Here is a 19,912-nt window from a genome sequence, read left to right as displayed (position 1 = left end):
TGCATGTCAAAGCTATGGGTTTTCCAATAGTCATGTATGGATGTGAGAGTTGGACTATAAAGGAGGCTGAGTGCTGAAGAATTGATGCTTTCGAACTACGGTGTTGGAGAAGACTCATGAGAATCCCTTGAAATGCAAGGAGATCCAACCAGTCAATTGTAAAGGAAATCAGTCCTGGGTATTCATTGGAAGGACTGATGCTGGAGCTGAAAATCCAACACTCTGGCCACCTGATGCGAAGAACTCAGTGGAAAAGACCCTGAAGCTGGGAAAGATTGAAGGCGGGAGGAGAAGGGGACAACAGAGGATGAGGTGGTTGGATGGCATCACCGACTCAATGGACATGAGTTTGAGCAAGCTCTGGAAGTTGGTGATGGACAGGGAAGCCTGGCGTCCTGCAGTGCTTGGGGTTGCAAAGAGTCAGTCACGACCCAGTGACTGGACAACAAGAAAGACACAGAAGTCCTCAGAGAATGGTAGGTCCAGAGGACACATGGAAACTCCATGTCCATTCCCACATACCTTGCTCTATTCATCTCCTCCATCTGGCCATCCTTGAGTTATATCCTTTAATAATCAAATACATAAAATGTTTTCCTGAGTTCTGTGAAAAATTCTAGGAAATTAATTGGACCAAGGAGGGGATTCAATCTATAAACAGTCAGAAGCACATGTAACAACTTGGACTTCTAACCAACATCTGAAGTTGGTGGGGAGACAGTCATGTAAGATTGAACACTTAACCTGTGGGATCTGACATCTCTGGGTAGATATGTCAGAACTGAGTAAAACTAGGACCCTGGTGGTGCTGCAGAATTGCTTGGGAAAACCCCAGACACATTTGGTGGTGAGAAGCGTCAAAGGCAGCAAAATACAGTGGTATTCAGAGAGTATTCAGTATGTAACGTAAATGAAAGCAATGGTTTTTCTTATTAACCATGCAGTGTATTTTTCATCTTAGGTATAATTTTTAACTTCCAGAGTTTCAATTTGAGTCATTTTTATATCTTCATTGTCTCTTTTGAATCTTTTAGACATACTGAATACAATTATAATAACTTTCAATGTTCTTCCCTGTTCACTCTAACATCCGCGTCTGTTCTGGGCCAGTTTTATTCGATTGATTATTCTCTTCATTACAGGTCATGTTTCCATGCCTTCTTGTATCTGACTGGATGCCAATAACTGTTTTACCTTGTTGGGTGCTGGATATTTTTTGCATTCCTTTAAGGTTTTTCCTGAGCTTTTTACCTGGGGTGAAGTTCAGTTACTTGGAAATGTTTTTTTGTTTTTTTTTCAAGTCTTGCTTTTGTGCTCGTCACGCATTTTCTGGAGTAGTGCTCTGACTGCGGCTAATTATTCCCCACCACTGAATCAAGACCTTCCTGAGTACACACTCTACCAGTGCCCCAGGAGCTGTCTTTCCAGTCCAGCTGCTGAGAACAGGCATCATTCCTGACTCTCACTATTCCTTCTCACCTTTTCAGATGGTTCACTCCTTAGGCTCATGGATGCACTGATCAGTACTCTACTGAATACTCAAGGGGACCCTCTGCTGATCTTTGGGGTCTCTCTCTGTGCAGCTGTCTGCTGTCTGGTTCTGTCTCCTAAGAAATGTGGCTGATTTGGTCCCTGGACACTCATCTTTCTCTTTTCAACTCAGGGCATCTGCCAGGCTTCATCTTAGTTTCTCCTCTCTGAATTGTACCCTGGAAAATATGTGAAGAAAAGCAAACTGGGACCATGGTAGGAGTCACCTTACTTATTTCTAGTGTCCTTCATTGCTGGTGACCAGTGCCTTTGAAACTGTTGTTTCATATACTTTGTCTGTTTTTTTATCTGTTTGAAGTGGAAGTGTAAATCCAGCGCCTTTTCTCATCCACCTTGACCAGAAGTAGAGATTGGTAGTTATTATTATTCTACTATTTATTAAGAATACCTTGTGGGCACCTACACACACCAGGCACTGCCCTAGGTGCTGGGTATACAATGAACCAACAATAATGGTCCCCAGACTCAAGGAGAATCTGTCTTATGGGGATCAACTTGTGGCGAAAGGCAATCACTGTGCAGGTCCCTGGACTTAGCACATAAACATGAATCATATGTGGTCCTTCCTCTCAAGGAATTCAGAATTAGGGAAGACAAAGAAGGCAAATTTCTTAACCCAATGCAGACTGTAACAAGGGTTATGTGTGAGAGACAAAGGTTCTGGGCATATTTAGGAAGAAGTAATAAGTTCTGACTGGAGGTATAAGGGGAAATCTCAAGGGAAAGGTGACATTTGACTTGAGCCTTGAAGAATGTGTGCAATTTTGAGCGGAGAAGTAGAAAAAGGTAGAATGCTCAAGGTGCTTTTAAACCTGAAAGCAGTTAATCATGATTGCTCCTAGTAGACACAGCCATCAACTTGCTCTTCCCTGCCAACAGAACTCTAACCACGTGGTTCACAGGAAGCTACATATCTTCCATCCCCAGGAAGTGAATCGTGATTTGCCTAAATCAGCCCTGGAAATTCCAGTCCCCTTGCCTGTCACTGGATCTGGCATAGGCCTGTGACACACTTCTGGCCAATGAGACGTGAAGGGATGTCTGCTGGAAAAATCTTCTTCCCAATATAGAGAGGAAACACTTTTTCCCCCATGCCTCTCAGAGAAAAAAACAAAACAGAAAACCTGGTTCCTTACTGACGTCATCAAACCACTTGAATGAAACACTCTGAAACTGATCTAACATGAGACTTTTTGTTCCATAGATGACAAGGTTTTCCTATTGTTTTAGTAACTTCTGGCTGGATTTTGTTTTGATGACATTATTTGCAGCCAGAAATAGCAGATTAGCATACTAGCTCACCTTTTTGACATTTGCTTTTCCTTTCCACTGGTACAACCTGCTGTTAAATGTCACTCCCCTTGCTTCTGGTTCCTTTGCCTCATCAGGAATAAAGATTAAAAATGACAGCATACTTAGCTATACATGCACATAGGAAGAAATAGAAGGCAATTTTTAAGATGAAAGAAAGCAATTACACAGTGAAATACCTTGACTATTTAATATCATCACTTACTCCTGACCCTCTGGTTGAGAGGACTTAACTCTCATAGGATAGTAGAGGGATGAAAATATAAAAGAAGAGAATGTAGGGGACTTCCCTGGTGGTCCAGTAGTTAAGAATCTGTCTTGCAATGCAGGCGACCATGGGTTCAATCCCTGGTTGGGGAACTAAGATCCCACAAGCCGTGAAGTAACTAAGCCTGTGTGCCCCAACTACTGAACCAATATGCCACAACTAGAGAGTCTGTGCACTGGAGCAAAAAACCCCCCATGATGCAAATAAGACCCTACGCAGCTAAATAAATAAATAATAAATGGATACCAAACAGAGAATGTAGGCAAGCTCAGGGGAAATGATGTAAACTTCCCCCTGCACAGCAGTGCTGGAATTCTCTTGTAATTCCCACGGGAGCCAAGACTACCTCTGGAACAATCTAACTGTTGAAAACTACTAGTGTCTGGCAGGAAACCAACTAGAATTGGGGCAAAGGATGTGCAATTCTCAATCCCTGGGGTCAGGGCCTGCCGCTGGCAATGCTGCAAAAAGTAAAGACTGTCTCTAGTCTCCACCCACTTTCTCATTTCCTCCGTCCTTACTGTGGTGTTGGAGAAGACTCTTGAGAGTCCCCTGGACAGCAAGGAGATCCAACCAGTCCATTCTAAAGGAGATCAGTCCTGAATATTCATCGGAAGGACTGATGTTGAAACTGAAACTCCAATACTTTGGACACGTGATGAAGAACTGACTCATTTGAAAAGACCCTGATGCTGGGAAAGATTGAGGGCAGGAGGAGAAGGGGATGACAGAGGATGGGATGGTTGGATGGCATCACTGACTCAATGGACATGAGTTTGAGTGAACTCTGGGAGTTGGTGATGGACAGGGAGGCCTGGCGTGCTGCAGTCCACCAGGTTGCAAAGAGTCGGACATGACTGAGTGACTGAACTCAACTGAACTATCCTTCTCTTTCTCTAGCTCTGACCTTTTTCTGTGCTTCTTCCCACTCTGCCTCTTGGCCCACCTCCACCCCCTCCCCCCTCTCCCCACTCAACAAATCTCATCTTGCCTGTCACAAGAACACAGAAGGTACTAAGTTACCTGCCTCAGGGGCCATGCCTTTTTTTTGGGAGCTCTTACAAACCCAAAGTAATGCTTCTCTATTGTTTGAAATCCTAACCTCTGGACAGGCAGTGGGCGACTCACTACTCAAGCACAGCACTTTCTGTCTAATGCAAAGGCAGTGCTGGTGGGGTGAGGCACCAAAGAATATGTCCCTCTGCCAGGTCTCTCTTCCAGCTGATGGGAGGTACAGGATCACAGGGACATCTCCTCAAGTTCTGCTGCTGTCAATTCACACAAGACCTTATCCTCTCATATATTCAGACCCCTGCTGTCGGGCTTATCCCCCTCACCTTTTGTCTCTGTTTAAATGTCCCTTCTTCCAGAAGGCCTTCCCTAATCCATCCCCTCCACCATAGTCCATGATACTGAGTCCTTCCTAACTTGTCATGCTGATTTGCAATCTGTGGCTACTCAGTAAATCAGTACCCAGCCTAGCCCTGACTGCTCAGTATATTGAATGAATGAGTAAGTGAGTGAATATTTGTTCACATACACTACAGCTCTACAGAAACCATGACTGTCATGTTCCCTTTTGTATCCTCAGCAGCCAGTCCAGTGCTTAGGTCATGGATCATTATTCACTAACCGATTGAAAGAAGCCTTCAAAAGATGGGTACTTGGATCTATACTGCTGTTGATAATGTCCTGACATCCTTATTGTAAGAGCAAAAAACACAGCCCAGTGGATTCTAGAGAATCAGGGATGGGGGACAGAGCAAGATGGTGGAAAAGCTCTGGGAGCACAGCTGTCCCGGGCAGGGGGAGGTGGGAATGGGGGGTGGGGGTCCTCTTCAACCACAAGTAAGTTTAGTTTCCTAGGGATTCTTAACCTGAGGCACACGAGTGGGGCTTCCAAAGAGCCATGCATCCTCTGTCACTTCAATCAAACATTCAAGCCAGCAGCTCTGGGTACATTTTTCTGTAAGAAGGTCCACAGTTTCCAATGAGTTTCAAAAGGCTGTGACACACGAAGAATTAGTGGTTCACCTGAACTGTCCAGTATGATAGCCACTAGCCACGTGTGGCTATTTAAATTTCAATTTAAGTTCAACTATCAATGCCTCAGTTACTAGCTACCTGTCTGGTGTGCTCACTAAAGGAAATAACTGAAAGTCACTCAGTCGTGTCCACCTTTTTGCGACCCCATGGACTGTAGCCTGCCAGGCTCCTCTGTCCATGGGATTCTCCAGGTAACAACACTTCTCTAGGGGAACTTCCCAACCAAGGGATCGAATCCAGGCCTCCCGCATTGCAGGCGGATTCTTTACTGAGTCATCACTAGCCACTCCCTATTGGGCAGCCCAGATACAGAACGTTTTCATCACTACACTTAGTGATGAAAAGATACAGATAAGATTTGTTCAAGACAATTGGTATTTTTGTAAAGTGAGTTGCCATCCTTTAGAAATGAAAGCGGACATCCAAGATCCTGATTCTTTTGAGATCTGCTTGGGGCCTGCACTTCTGCTGGCAGCGGGAGTGCACAGGGCTGCTCAAGGTAGATGGTCCCGCCTCATGTTGAAGTCATCTGGCCCTCCTCCAGCACCAGGTTTGCGACCCTGGTTTCCAGAAGACCTCGCCCACCCGGGTCTCCTTCCAGTCTCTTGAATTTGTAACCAGACTCCCAGGTTTGGTTAAGAGAGTGAAAGTCGCTCAGTCCTGTCCGACTCTTTGCGACCCCATGGACTATACAGTCCATGGAATTCTCCAGGCCAGAATACTGGAGTGGGTTGCCATTCCTTCTCCAGGGGATCTTCCCAACCCAGGGATCGAACCCAGGTCTCCCGCATTGCAGGCGGATTCTTTACCGTCTGAGCCGCCAGGGAACCCCAAGTTTGGTTAAGTGGGGTTGAGTTTGTTTTAAGAGTACATCTTGAGGCGGGGTCTAGAGCTGAGTCGGAAGTTGGGGCGGGTGCGGGGGGCAGCGCCTCCCTCCTCTCAGTTCTCCGGAACTGGAAAAAGAGAGAGGGAGTTTTACCCCGAACATCTGTTGCTCGACAAAGAACTTCCCGGTCTTCTAAGGAGCCCTCCAGTCTCCGGCCCAGTCCGCCTGGGCCCGCCCCTCGCTACGAGATCGCGGGGAGGGGCCCAGGCGAAACCCGAGCCCCGCGCCCACCACCCGGGCGGGCGACGTGGCTCCGCGGCTCCGGCCTCCCCCCGCAGCCCGGCGGCCAATGGGCTCGTGAGCGGGGCTGTCCGGCGCTCTCCTGCCCGCCGCCCGGGGCGCGCCCCTCAGCTCTGGCACGGGGCGGGCGCTGGCCGAGGGGCCGGCCCGTCCCCTCCCTCCCGGCGCCGGCCCTGGCCCCAGCCCCGCCGCCGCCGCGCGCGCTCTAAGCCCCCATTCCCGAGCCGCCGCTCGTCGCTCGCTCGGAGCCTTCCCGCGGGCCGCGCTCTCCTCCGGACGATGGCGCGCGGCGGCCGCGGTCGCCACCTGGGGCTGGCCCTGGGGCTGCTGCTGGCGCTGCTGCTGGCGCCTCCGGCGCTGTGGGCCAAGCCCACCGTGCGCAAGGAGCGCGTGGTGCGGCCCGACTCGGACCTGGGCGAGCGGCCGGCCGAGGACAACCAGAGCTTCCAGTACGACCACGAGGCCTTCCTGGGCAAGGAGGACTCCAAGACCTTCGACCAGCTCACCTCGGAGGAGAGCAAGGAGAGGCTGGGGTGAGGCCGCGCTCGGGGACGCCGCAGGTGCCGGCGGGGCCCCTCGGGCCGGAGCCGCCCTGGCCACGGGCCGCAAAGCGAAAGCGAAATCGGCGCCGGGACCCGAGGGCGTGGGCCGGGCGGGCCGGGCGGCGGGGCTGAAGCAAAGTTTGCCCGCGGGCGCCGGGACCTTGCATGGAGATCGCCGCCCAGGGCCGGGGTGGCTTGCCGCGGGGAGGCGAGAACGTGGCAGCGGTCTCCGGAGCCAGGACGGCCAGGGCCCGCCCCCTCCCCCGGGTTGCATCAGAAGAGAGGGGAGGGAGCGTACAAAAGAAGAATTTGTCCACGGTGGCCTTTTAGTGATAGGAGTTCTTCCCCACCCTCCTGGTTTCTGTCTTCTCCCATTCCAAGAGGGGAGGCAGGAGACACTGCTAAGGTCTCAAGGATGATCGTTAATGGATAAAAGAGGAAGGGGCAGGCGGAGGCTTGATTCCTGGACGGTGTCCCAGGGCTGGGACTGAGGTGTTCTTGTCTTCTGCTCAGTCGCCCCCATACCTGAAGTAGGGAGTATGAGAATCCTGCTATTAAGAAGGGAGGGGCATTAGGAGATAGGGATGGAGGGGTGGGAATGGAAACTGGTCCCTTCGTTTCTGTCTCCAGCATCTTCTGTTGGCAGCCGAGGGCAAAAGGCTGGAGGGTGGTGTGTGATGGCAGGTTGTGAATTTCACCCTTGAACGCTGCTGAGTCAGGAACCAAGCCTCGGAAACAAAACGTGGGTACATCTCAGTGCACCCTCTGCACAGGCCCTGGAGAGACACTTGAGCGCTGTCAGAGGTTCTCTGGAAACCCTTCCACAGAGGAGTCTACAGCCAGCCTGAGCCCTGATGGAGACCTGGCTGGGGAGGGTCCCAAGAGCCCTGCCTACTGGGCACCAGGCCTCCAGGAATCTGCTTCCCAGGGGTGGAGGTCTTTCTGCTCTGCTACAAGGAAAAAGAACACAGCCGTCCCTGTGCGGATGGGGCCACCAAAGGCCAGTGTGATTGGACAGACTGTGAGGCTAAATTACACCTATTGTGTAGGTGCACCATCCGCCTGCGCTGATAGAAAGGATCTTTGAACTTCAAAGTCACCTCCTAACAATCACGTTTTATTCTGCAGAGAAGTACTTTCTCTTCTAGTTTGAGTCTTAACAATGGGGGCCATTGATGAGTTCAGTCCATTGTATTGCTTTGAGGCACTTGGAGGCTGATTTATTCAGGGGCCCTGGGTGGAAGCCGTTTGTCACCAGTGAGGAGGAGGAGAGGTTTGAGGAACTGGAGAAGGGAATTCTAGTTTTCCATCCTAAAGCTTCCAGTATATGCCTTCATCAGGACAAGTAAGCTTAGTGGTTAGAGCAGGACAAGTAAGCCTAGTGGTGATGTATTTGACCCTTGGATGAAGACTTTTGCTGCATTCATTTACTAATGAAAAAAAAAAATTTGAAAGACTGCTATGTGCTCAGCAGGGTGTTAGATACCTGACAACTACAAAAATAAAACTTTATGCTCTAGGCCATAAAGTACTTATAATCATATGCAGAGAAGAGAGGTTGGAGCAGATGCTACGCATAATTGGTGTGATGGTGGCATGTAAAAGCCCTAGTGACCACATCTAGGAGGAGCCCCCGAAAGCTTCAGGCTGGAGACAGGGGTTTGGGGGGGGTTGGGATGTCATCTGACCAGGGCTTGTGGCATGACTCAGAGGTCACCAAGCTTATGAACAGGGAAAGGCATTCCTGAAGAAAGAAGAGCCTGCTTATAGACAGTTTTAAATCTGTTCCTTTGGATTCCGGGTATTGGGACAGTAAAGGGACGGGGAAGTGGGAGGTGGGAGTGGCGAGGAGGCCAAGGCAGGACAGAGGGACTTTTGTGAGGTGGAGATTAGACATTATCCTGTACATGGTAGAAACATTATTATCCCAAAATGCATTAGGAAAGTTGGACTGGCAGCAGGGCAGAGAACATAACCGAGGCACAGAAGGGGGGCCTGGGGCATGGGGTGGCCGTGAGTGCCTGAATCAGGCACGGTGGGAGAGGCTGAACCCTGAGCCACGTTGGGGCTGGAACTGGCAGTGCTTGCTCTTGGCTCAGCGTGGCGGGGGCGGGGAGAGGAGGGAGCAATCTAGAGTGGCCTCTGGTCTCTGGCCTGAGCCACTGCAGGGACAGTAGACACACTGCTCACCTACAAAGTAAATCTGGGCTAGAGGTGGGCGGGGGGAGTGCGGGTTGGAAGGTTGGAAATGAAAGGTGGGCGCCGTATGGGATGGGCTGAGTGTGAGAAGCCATCTTTCTGTCCACAGCTCCAAGTCTGGGCTGCAGAGCGGGGAGCTTGGCTGGGTCCAGGCAGCTTCGTCACCACCGTCTTGCGCATAGATTCTGAAAACGTGGCAGATCTAAGGCCCCCAAAGACAAAAAAGTAGGGACCCACAGGCTTCGGGAAGTTGCAAACGTGGTGCACAGTCTTAGAAAAAAATAAAAATTACTTGCCAACATTTAGCATCGGAGTGACTTCACATACAGACCCCGATTTTTGGTTTCTGTTGACACCCATGGCCTGTTATTCCTTGTGGAGGTCATTGCCTGGAGCAGAGCTGAGCAGCCTTCTTTGGCAGCTGGTGGGCAGTCCCCTGATGCTTCGCTGGCTTCTTTTTTTACATTTTAATTTTATTTATTTGGCTGCACTGGGTCTTCGTTGTGGCCTGCGGGATCTTAGTTCCTGGATCAGGGATCAAACTGAGGGTCCCTACTTTGGAAGCTCATCGGAGTCTTAGTCACTGGACCACGTGGGACGTCCTGCTTTGCTTACTTCTGTTACCTGTTTGAGTTCTCCATCTACCTGTGTTGGGGATTATCGTCCTTAGTGAGGAAAGGTGCACACTGTCTCCTCTAACCCTCCCAACATTCCTTGTAAAGTAGGTGTCCAGTTTACAGATGGAGAAACAGAGACTCAAGTTATACGCCCGAGATCACTCAGGACTAGGATCCTGGTGTTCTGATTGTAGCATTTGGTTTATCTACATCATAGCTACCTTTTCCTATAGCTCATGTTTGAGATTTTTAAAGAGAGAAGTTAGGATGATTTATGCTTCCAGCAAATATTTATTGAGGTCCTACTATGTGTCAGGCTGAGCTATGTTCTGGATATTTCTTTGGCATACGTTGGATGCTGTCCTCTCCAAAAAGCAGGTTGTATACTGTCTGACGTCATTTGGTCTTTGCTGGTTTGAGATTCTGCTTCTCAGTTGGCTTTGGATAACTGATGGGCATGTCACCACTGCCAGGACTGGAGCAGTGCCTGGCACATAGTAGGTAGGCTAAACACTTGACGGTATTGAAAGAATTCTGCTGTGTTTGGTTGTCATTTCCTGGAAGCAAGATACTTGAGCTTTAGTCTTCCAGTCTTGAGACCTGTCAAAATTGCAAGGAAGGGCCAAGTTCCTGAGAAGGAGGAACTTGGGCTACCCAGGTTCAGGTAGGGGATGGAGACTTAAGTACTAATGAGCTCATTTCCATTTCTGATCAAAGAGTAACTGCCAATTTGAACTTGTGTTCACGGTAAGAAAGTTGGAGTTGATAAAATTCCACCCCAAAGCAAAGAAAACAAATCCCTAATTAGCCTGTATGACCTCTTTTCAGGTAAATGAACTACTATGGTAAAACTTTCTTAAACACTGGAAGTAGCTTTCAGGAGTCTTTAAAGTTCCTCTCAGGGCTGGCATCCCCAGCATGGGCCCTCTGGCCTAAGAGATGGACACTGTTGAGGTTCCCAGCTTGACATTTGCTCTGCACAGGGGTATGCGGTGCCCTAGGAGAAGGCAATGGCACCCCACTCCAGTACTCTTGCCTGGCAAATCCCATGGACGGAGTAGCCTGGTACGCTGCAGTCCATGGGGTCGCTAGGAGTCGGACACGACTGAGCGACTTCACTTTCATGCATTGGAGAAGGAAATGGCAACCCACTCCAGTGTTCTTGCCTGGAGAATCCCAGGGACGAGGGAGCTTGGTGGGCTGCCGTCTCTGGTGTCGCACAGAGTCGGATACGACTGAAGCGACTTAGCAGCAGCAGCAGCAGCAGTGAAGCCCAGTGGGGAGTTGCTGGAACCCGGGCCAGCTGTGGAGCAGGATATGCCAGTGGACACAGTGGCCTTCACCCTAAGAGCAGGAGGTTGAGGTTCCTGCAGCTGCTCAGGTTTCTTGTTTAGTTTCCACGATGTCAAGGCCCTTTCATCCCTGACATTTTTTGCTCTGTCAGCGATCTGGTCTCCTCCTGCTTTAAGTTTCAAGTCTTTGAATCCAAAGTGATGAGATAAAGCAAAATAAAAATCTCACTTATTTTTTGTTGGGTTAGTTAGAAAGCTAGACTCTTCGATCTTTTGAATTGGGTTTAGAGCCAGAGGACATGGATTCTGACTCCGGTGGTACCAATTATTCCCTCATTACTTTAAAAATAAGGGAGTTAAACTACATCAGGGAAAACTGCTAGGTTTCATCTTACAAATGAGCTCACTCAATTGGTAGTGTCTATTTGCAGAGCACTGTGTTGCGAAGGATTCTGAGGTCACATCAAGTTTATGAGGACAGAACAGCCTGATCCACTAGCATCTGCTGTTGGCACTGGGTGGGGGGAGAGAGACATATCATTCTTGGAAAACTTAAACTTTAAGATCCTCTCAAGCATCACTGGGTCATTGATTTTATTTTAGCACTTAAGCATTTTAGATTCTGCAGGTGTTTGATCTCTTTCTGGATCAGGATCACACAAGCCTTGATAATAGCCTCGTGGATTTTTTTTTTTTTTTTTTAAACTACAGGAAAATTGTTGATCGAATTGACAGTGATGGAGACGGCTTTGTCACCACCGAGGAGCTGAAAACCTGGATCAAACGGGTGCAGAAAAGGTACATCTATGATAATGTCGCCAAAGTCTGGAAGGATTATGATCGGGACAAAGACGATAAAATTTCCTGGGAAGAATACAAGCAAGCCACCTATGGTTACTACCTAGGTAAGAGGTGCTGCAGGAGCGATTACACAGCTGGGGCCCGAGTAACAGGCTTCTTGTGGGAAATTACTCTCTCATCATATCTACCCACTTCGGGAAGATGTCACAGTCTGCTAAGTAGAACCTGCTTAAGTAGAACAGTGTAACGTCCTATTTTGCTTACTAACAACACACTGGGCTGCTTACTTTGAGTGAACTTGTAGGTGGAAGGGGGTGAAGGTCTACTAAAAAATAAGCTGCTCTCCAACCTGAGCTTACGATCTCAGAGGCATACCCAGAGAACAAAGCAGAGAGGAAGCATGTGTGCTGAATTTCAGATAGCAAGGACTGGGTAAACTAGAACAGTCTTGGAAGGCTTCCTGGTGGAGGGTGGTTTGGGAACTGGGCCTTAAAGAATGGATTTGTATCTGGAGAGATGGAGACGAGTGGGAAAGGTGGGTCAGCTGGAGGGACAAAGGTGCAACGATGCCTTCAGCAGTGGGCAAGGTTTGGACATAAGACATGCTTGTTTGGGAGGAATGATGGAGTGGTGTGTGCCCAGCATGGGGTGCAGACATGCTAGATGGCTGCCTCATAGAGGCCATATGTAACAGGACAGGCCTGAGGAGAACCAAAGACACACACTCCCAGCTAGATTAAGAGAGGTCTTGAAAGATTCGCAGGAACTTAGAACAGATGTCCTAGGTACGAGGGAGCCTTTGTATGTTCTGTGTCAAAGAATATGATGAAAGTAGGGTACCACAAAGTGAAGTAGGATATTAATATGGTCTCTAGCCTATGTTTTCCACCACTTGCTGTAATGCCCCTAACAAGCCTTTAGGGCCTGGCTGTAGGGTGGCCTGGAGGGACAGACACTGGAGGCATTCTGAAATCAAATGTTTCAGAAACCTGACACATCAGGACCTTCTGCCCTTCATATTAAATACCACGGGGCGTGATCTGGAGAGAAACACTGTCCTTGGTAGCTCAGTGTTCATGTTTCTGTGCACATCCTGTAGGAAACCCCACAGAGTTTCAGGATACCTCAGATCATCACACCTTTAAAAAGATGCTGCCACGGGACGAGAGAAGGTTCAAGGCTGCAGACCTCGATAGTGACCAGACAGCCACCCGGGAGGAGTTCACCGCCTTTCTGCATCCTGAGGAGTTTGAGCATATGAAGGAAATTGTGGTTTTGGTAAGATATCCAAAGAGCCCGGACTGGGAAAAGACCGAATCAAAGCAGCACCAAAACCTTATCCTTTCTTGCAAAGTGAGAATGTTCTTCAGCCCAAGGGGAACTGGACAAGGACTTTCTAGTGGAATACACTGGAATGCCTATGTACTCGGGAGATGAGTCAGGGGAGGGGAGCTGCTGTAACAAGTAGCCCCCAATCCCAGCTATTCAACACAATAACCGAAAATTAGTTCTTGCTTATACCGAGTCCAGGGCAGATGGTCCCCATCAGTGGATCTTCTGGGTGGTTCTCAAGTGCTGGCAGGCCCCCAGGCCATTTCCATCTTGTCCTCCACCATCCTGTGGCTTTGGGGTCATCCTGGCCAATCCCCTGTATTCATCTGATAGACAGAAGAGAAGGACTGAGGAGAAGGCACGGTATGCCTTTACTGTACTGGCCAGGAAATGACACCTCCCTTCCTTTTATGTTCCATGAGCTCCTACATTTGACATGGGCTCCTACGCTGGCAGTTTAGATGTGTGCCCAGAAAGAGCAGATGGGTTTAGTGAGCAACTAACGAGCCTCATTTGCCAGCTTTGAGGGAACTAGAATAAGACTCAGAAATGGAATGCACTGGACTGTTAAATCATATGGAAACGTAAAGTCAGACCATGTCTAGAAAGGGTGCTCCCCTTGGAGTGGATTTGCTTTCCATAGTGTCTTGTCGGGTCCCAAGTGTCTTCATTTTCCTTGACATTAAAGCAAACGCCGATCCCCTGTTTCCAGGGCAGGCATCCTGAGGCAGTTCCAATTGTTTTGCTGCTGGGAAACAACCAGCCCTGGACTATTTCCATTTTCCAGTCTTGGATGGGTTCGCTTATGGATGCTTCATCCTTATGACCACAGTGACCCTGAGGACTGGGCAATGGCTCTAAGAATCGTTCCTTTAACACCCAACATCCACTTAGTGATGGCTAATTTGCCAGAAGACAGTGAAGATGGGGAAGTGGATTATGTGCTTCTGGATTGACTCAGTTCTCAGGTTGGCTGTTTTCTTCAGGATGCCTTTGTTTCTCTGACAATGGACAGTAGACTCATTTAATTACTTACCCTAGCAAAACAAAAACAAAAACCCTAGTTCAGAGGCCAAATGTACTGAATACACAACATAATATTGGGTGGCCAAAACGTTCGTTTGGGATTTTCTATACGCTGTTACTTATGGGCCACCAAATGTATTCAAGTCAGATATACTTTGATTTTCCAGTTGTTCACAGTTCATATTTTCCTGACGTCACCTTGGTGTTCATAGTCCAGTTAGCAGTGGAATCTATCTTGGTGATCATTTTAGTCCAGTGGGTTTCAACCTGGATTCCTCACAGTACACAGAGACGATTAGGCAGGAGAGTGGAGGTGGTTAGCTTGGCAGAGCTTCATAATAAGAGAACATCTGGGCTTATAGGTACATTTTCATTTGCAGAGAGTGTTCTGCTTTTAAAATCGTAGGCTGGGGGAGGAGGGACAGAAGGCATTGCCTCTCTTTTACAGATCACAAACTAATGCCCAGGGAGGTCAGGAGACGAGCCAGAAGTCCTCAAGCCATAAAAGCCAGACAGAGGAGGACAGTAGTTAGATTTACTGAGTGCACAGAGCTATCTTGCATCTTTTCCCCCTTTGCTTCCTAGGAAACTCTGGAGGACATCGACAAGAATGGGGACGGCTTTGTGGATCAGGATGAGTATATTGGTGAGTGCTGCCTGGAGTCTTGCTCCTCTGTCCCAACTGGGCACCAGTCCTCCACCCACGTCTGGCTACTTTTCCTCAGACGTCTCCTTTAGCAGCAGCTGCAAGTCTGTTGGTGTCACTCCTGTGACTTCCCAGTGAGAGGGACTTGTCACAGCAGTCCTAGGGGTGCAGGGTCAGTGCACTGCCTTGCAGGCAATACAACGCCTCAGGGAGGCATTCCTGGTGGAGAAGAGCCCAGGCCAGCCATTGACCCCACAGCTCTGAGAGGTGCTCTTCATCACACTGTAGAGTTTCTCCCTTTGCGAGACCCAGAGCTGGGGAGGGGGGCTAGAGGGGACCTAGAGCTGCGGGACGGACTCTACAGCAGACTGTTTGTCAGCGGGGCCTAGAAACGGAATAGACAGAGCTGTGGTCAGCAGAACTGTTTACAGGCCCAAGCTGTCTGCAGAAAGGCGTTCCTCCTTAGGTAAACCCTTTTACAGAATGCATAGTCTCGCCACATACGGCTGTTTTATGCCTCTGGGTTTTGGTCTTTCATTGGGAGTACTGTTCCCAGCTTTTTGTTCTGAAGGGCTGCACTTGAGCAACATCCAGAAGTGCGTTTGCAGGTAACTGAGCCCTGGTCAAAGGAGGCTCCAGTTAAGCTCCCAGGTCAGAAACCGCTGCTCCTGGTTAGAGCCCTTCCAGCCTGAGGGACTGAAGGAGGCAGCGCGGATATTTCCATTTGATCCTCAGCGGTTGCTGCTTGGGAGGTTTGGCACATGGCCCCAGCTGCAGGCCACCTTCCCAGGATAGCTCTTCTCTTCCCAAGTGTCAGTAAAGTAAAAGCTGGAAAATCGTTTGAGGGGTGGGATGGATATAACTTTTGTGCAGATATTTAATAGACACAGTCAGTTACCTTGAATAAAAGCAGCGCCCATGGTGCCATCAGTCTCCGGTTCGTGCTTGTTTAACTCTGCCCCCCAAACACAGGAACAAGTACCTGCTGTAAAGGAGAGCAGAGTTTCTGCCAGCCATTCGGAATTGTATTTGGTCTGAAGCAGCAGACGCTGTTCTCCTGTGTCTGTGGTGACGGCAGCTCTCGCCTCAGTAACTGAAGCCATCTCGGTGGCATTCCCTCTGTAGCACAATCAGTGCTGACAGCCCCGTCGTCAGTGTGCACACTGCAGCCTGTCTCACGCCTGGTGCACACGCGTGTGAGGGCAGTTTCAGAGCCCCGCACACCCAGTGGTGAGGGAATTAGACTTGAAGGGGAGGCAGGGTGGTTAAGACGGTGTAGCTCTTCTGATTTCAAGTGTGTGCTCTGCCTCACTCTCTTCCTGATCCGCATTGAAAAGGTACATGGCGGGGGCAAAACCCTTGAGTGACTTTGCCTAAAAGAAACATTTTTTTTGTACCGGACACTGGCAGAGAGGCTGATGGGGGCATTGTTCTTGAAAACTGAATTCTGAGCGACTTGCTGTCAGAGACCAGGTATCTGGTCTAGCAAGCTACTTCCTTTAGGGAGGAGCCTTCTCTACAGGCAGGGACAAGCGGTGACATGATACAGTGGGGAGAACGCGGGAATTAAGAGTCCTGGCTTCTCCACTTACTAACTCTGTGACCCTGTGGGAGTCATGTAATCACTCCATATAAGCCTATAAGCCTCAGTCTCCTCATCTGTAAAACGGGAAGGCACAGCACCCATGTTTCCAGGATGGTGTGAGTCTACTTGTAGCTGAACCCAGCCAGGGTCTTGCCTCTCTTTTTCCTTCATTCACTATCTATCTACTGTCTCTGCCACCTGACATTTCCAAGCTGTTTCCATCAAAGAGAAATTGCCCACAAGGTATCTTTCTTTTCCTAGAAAATCTAGTGGCTTAGCAAACAGTGGATAAGCTTTGCCTTTTTCCTTTTCCCTGCCATTTTGTAAAACAAGGTTATTGATCTGTCTTATAAAATTGCTTTAAAGGTGAAGTAAAATATATGTAAAAGCCCTCTGCAAATGATATAAACAGCAACAGTAATAAACACAGTGGTTAAGACTATGGGTTGGAAGCAGAGTGCTCGTGTTCCTGTATAGTCAACTACATTCTCATGCTAGCTATGGGTCCTCCTTGGGTTAAGGCTGTGCCTCAGTGTTCTCATCTATAAAGTGGGAATAACAACACCTACTTCATAGGATTATAATGAAAACTCAAATTTAAAAAAGTATGCATTCCATACAGCATCTGGACCATAGAAAGTGCTGGTATTGGTCATTATTATTAGTTTTCACCTGTATAGTTCCAGGCTGGGTTGTAGAGGGTTTTCACAGAAATGTCCCATTTGACCTTGATAATAACCTTTTGAATAATAAATTACTGTCTGCCCTTTAGACAAGGTACTGGACTAAGTCAAAGGGCAGAATTCACCTTCTGGCTTCCAAGCACAGTTCTTTCTCTTTCACTCAGTGGCTCTTAGAGAAGATAAATCATTGTATTCTTTACCCAAGAGTAGACTGCCCCCCAGGTATCTGATTAGGTCTCTTGACTGCTGGAGGTCAGGTTTTCTTAGATTTACCTTCCCACTAGTCTTCATAACCAAGAACAGCCTTCCCTTCTAGCTGATATGTTTTCCCACGAGGAGAGTGGCCCTGAGCCAGACTGGGTACTGTCAGAACGGGAGCAGTTTAATGAATTCCGGGATCTGAACAAGGATGGGAAGCTGGACAAAGATGAGATTCGTCACTGGATCCTTCCCCAAGACTACGACCACGCGCAGGCCGAGGCCAGGCACCTGGTGTACGAGTCAGACAAAAACAAGGTATTTCTCAGTGTTCTGGAACTGTTCCTTGAAGGGAGACAGTTTACATAAGATTGCTTCTGTTTGCTTCTTAGATGTTTGTCTTGGCCTGTGCGGCCGTGCCCTTATTGATCTCTCTCATTCCTGCCCTACATCTGAGACCTGTGAACTTGGCCGACATCGCGATAACCCGCAGTGAGCTCATTAGGCCAGATGTTCCTATTCCTAGAGAGCCTGTTGTGGGTTGCACTTAGGTTCACTGACATCTCCTAGGATCACAGTGCCGGTCACTTTGTTGGCTGTAGGCAGGCAAGGATTTAAGAGGTATGCCCTGCATCACCCTAGGATCAGCTTTTCATCCATTCATTCCTTCAGCAGACTCTCATCAGACATCTGCAGCATGTGAGGCAGAAGGGATCCCATCACATGAAGGCCCAGGCATCAGGCCAGCTTACTGTGCTGGCTCCAGTGCCAACATCCACTGGTCAATATGCAAATATATAAGATGTGAAAGAGGTCCTGCCTCTTCCCATTTTGATCACTGCTCCGAATTCTCGGGAGACAGTCAGGTTCTGCAGTCAGGCCATAAAAGGGAAGTGGAATTCTTCAGAGCCTGTTTTGGGAATGCCAGCACTGCATGTAGACATAACCAGACTCCGGCTTCTGAATTCCTTGAGGACTTTTCTGATATATTTTAGCACAGTGTTTATAGCAGGAGGCTGTTCCATTTAGGGTTTTGCAGAACAGTGATGGTAGATGAAAGAGATACCCAGCAGTTTCTTAATTATGAATTGTAATATTTTAAACGTTGCAGATCAATGAAATAACATGAGTGTCAGGCTGAGCTATTTACTCAGAGTTTCTGTGACAAAGCGCTTTCTTCTCTCCTCTAGGATGAAAAGCTCACTAAAGAGGAGATCTTAGACAACTGGAACATGTTTGTTGGAAGCCAAGCTACCAATTATGGGGAAGACCTCACCAAAAACCATGATGAGCTCTGATGCAAACTCACCATAACATGACAGACTGTCATAGCCTTTGTTTTATTGTCCTGGATGGTTGCTACAATTGTCTCACTTACAGCAGTTATGTCTCCACAGAAAGCAAATTTATCACCTCAGATTGGGGTTAAAATTGTTTTTTACTCAATATTTGCTGGAAAATACTCACCACTATTCTTTGAGTAACATTTCTCTTCAAGCACATTAAAATCTTGGTAAATTGCAGTGGGGATACCTTACTAAAACATGACTTTTTAGCTTTTTTCCATGAAATTTGAACTAAAGAAGAATGAAATTTGAAAAGCCCTATTATTTAGAAGTTGGGTAGGTGGGGAGAGGACAGTATAATGGAGTGACTGCTGTGCATTTTAACTGCAGATTTTTTTACATTTGCCACTGTTAATAGTTGGTAAAGGAAAATTCTGATTAAGCTTCAGTGGTATCTTCCTACACAGGCTTCTTGCAGAGCAAGGCTGATTATTTCAAATTCTTCCTTCTTGACTGTACTCTGAGCTGTTACTGTAAATGGCATATAAACCTCTGTGCATTTTTCTTATGAACCTGCTAATGTGCACAACAGATCCACCCATCTTTTTTGTCTTTTTTTTTTTTTTTTTACAATAAGAAGCAATTAAGAAAGGTAATATGAAAAAGAAAGGAATTTTAAATGTAGAGAGAAAAGATGAATGTCAGGCATTTGAAGAACTATAGGAAAATGGTAAACACTTTATTATACTTGAGAAATTCTTCTTGACATGTAAATGAAGTAGATCTGATCTTTGAAAAAGTGACTAGAAATCCAATCCATTGCCTTGCTGACCTCGGACAGGAATAGAGAGTGGGGTCCTAGGGAAACCTGCCTAGTGGAGCTCCGGAACCCATCTCTCCCAGTCCGGTGAATCCACAGCCTTCCAACCTGCCCTGGGACCCCTTACACTATGGAGTTGACAAAGTAGTGTTCCAAGTCACTGGCTAAACTGGAAGAAAGAACTTTTACAGGTTGAAATTCCACCTTATAAGTAGAAAGTGAATGAATAAAGGATCCCTCTGAGGATTTTCTACTGTGTCCTGTGGTGTTTGACTTCACACATACCATCTGTGACATTATTCTCTGCTGATAGAGAATTTAACAGAGGGATGAGATGACATGAGTAAGGTTAAAGAAGTTCTACATTTTAAAAATCCAACTACTAGAATGTTCAGGACATACTCATATTTACCTATTTAATATGTACTTCTCTATGATAATTAGAGAAACTGCAGGTCGTCTTAACTGTAAGACCTTTCAGAGACAAGTTTCAGCTGGAAGGAAATCTAGGCTTCTTACAAAGGCCTGTTCAGTCGCCAAGTCGTGCCTGATGACTTTTTACCACCCCATGAACTGCAGCATG

The 19,912-nt window shown here is 47.8% G+C and overlaps 1 protein-coding gene across 1 annotated transcript; it reads left to right on the top strand.

Annotated features, from left to right (window-relative positions):
• Positions 1–6,271: 6,271 nt before the first annotated feature.
• On the top strand, positions 6,272–19,587 carry RCN1 (reticulocalbin 1). Its single transcript, XM_070383603.1, has 6 exons — positions 6,272–6,835; positions 11,664–11,857; positions 12,853–13,031; positions 14,697–14,757; positions 17,342–17,541; positions 18,414–19,587. The coding sequence occupies exons 1-6, from the start codon at positions 6,582–6,584 to the stop codon at positions 18,519–18,521; spliced, it is 996 nt and encodes a 331-aa protein (XP_070239704.1). The 5' UTR covers positions 6,272–6,581; the 3' UTR covers positions 18,522–19,587.
• The last annotated feature ends 325 nt before the right edge of the window (positions 19,588–19,912 follow it).

The sequence above is a fragment of the Bos mutus genome, chromosome 15 (genome assembly GCF_027580195.1).
Source record: "Bos mutus isolate GX-2022 chromosome 15, NWIPB_WYAK_1.1, whole genome shotgun sequence".
In the NCBI taxonomy this organism is placed as follows: domain Eukaryota; kingdom Metazoa; phylum Chordata; class Mammalia; order Artiodactyla; family Bovidae; genus Bos; species Bos mutus.
The sequence above is the reverse complement of the archived record's forward strand: the minus strand, read 5'-3'. Positions and strand labels throughout refer to the sequence as shown.

Excerpts from the sequence above, each read along its gene's own strand:
- RCN1 (XM_070383603.1), top strand. The coding sequence starts at position 6,582 with ATGGCGCGCGGCGGCCGCGGTCGCCACCTGGGGCTGGCCCTGGGGCTG. Across the intron at positions 11,858-12,852 it reads CACCTATGGTTACTACCTAG|GAAACCCCACAGAGTTTCAG; the intron begins GTAAGAGGTGCT and ends CACATCCTGTAG. Across the intron at positions 17,542-18,413 it reads ACGAGTCAGACAAAAACAAG|GATGAAAAGCTCACTAAAGA; the intron begins GTATTTCTCAGT and ends TCTCTCCTCTAG.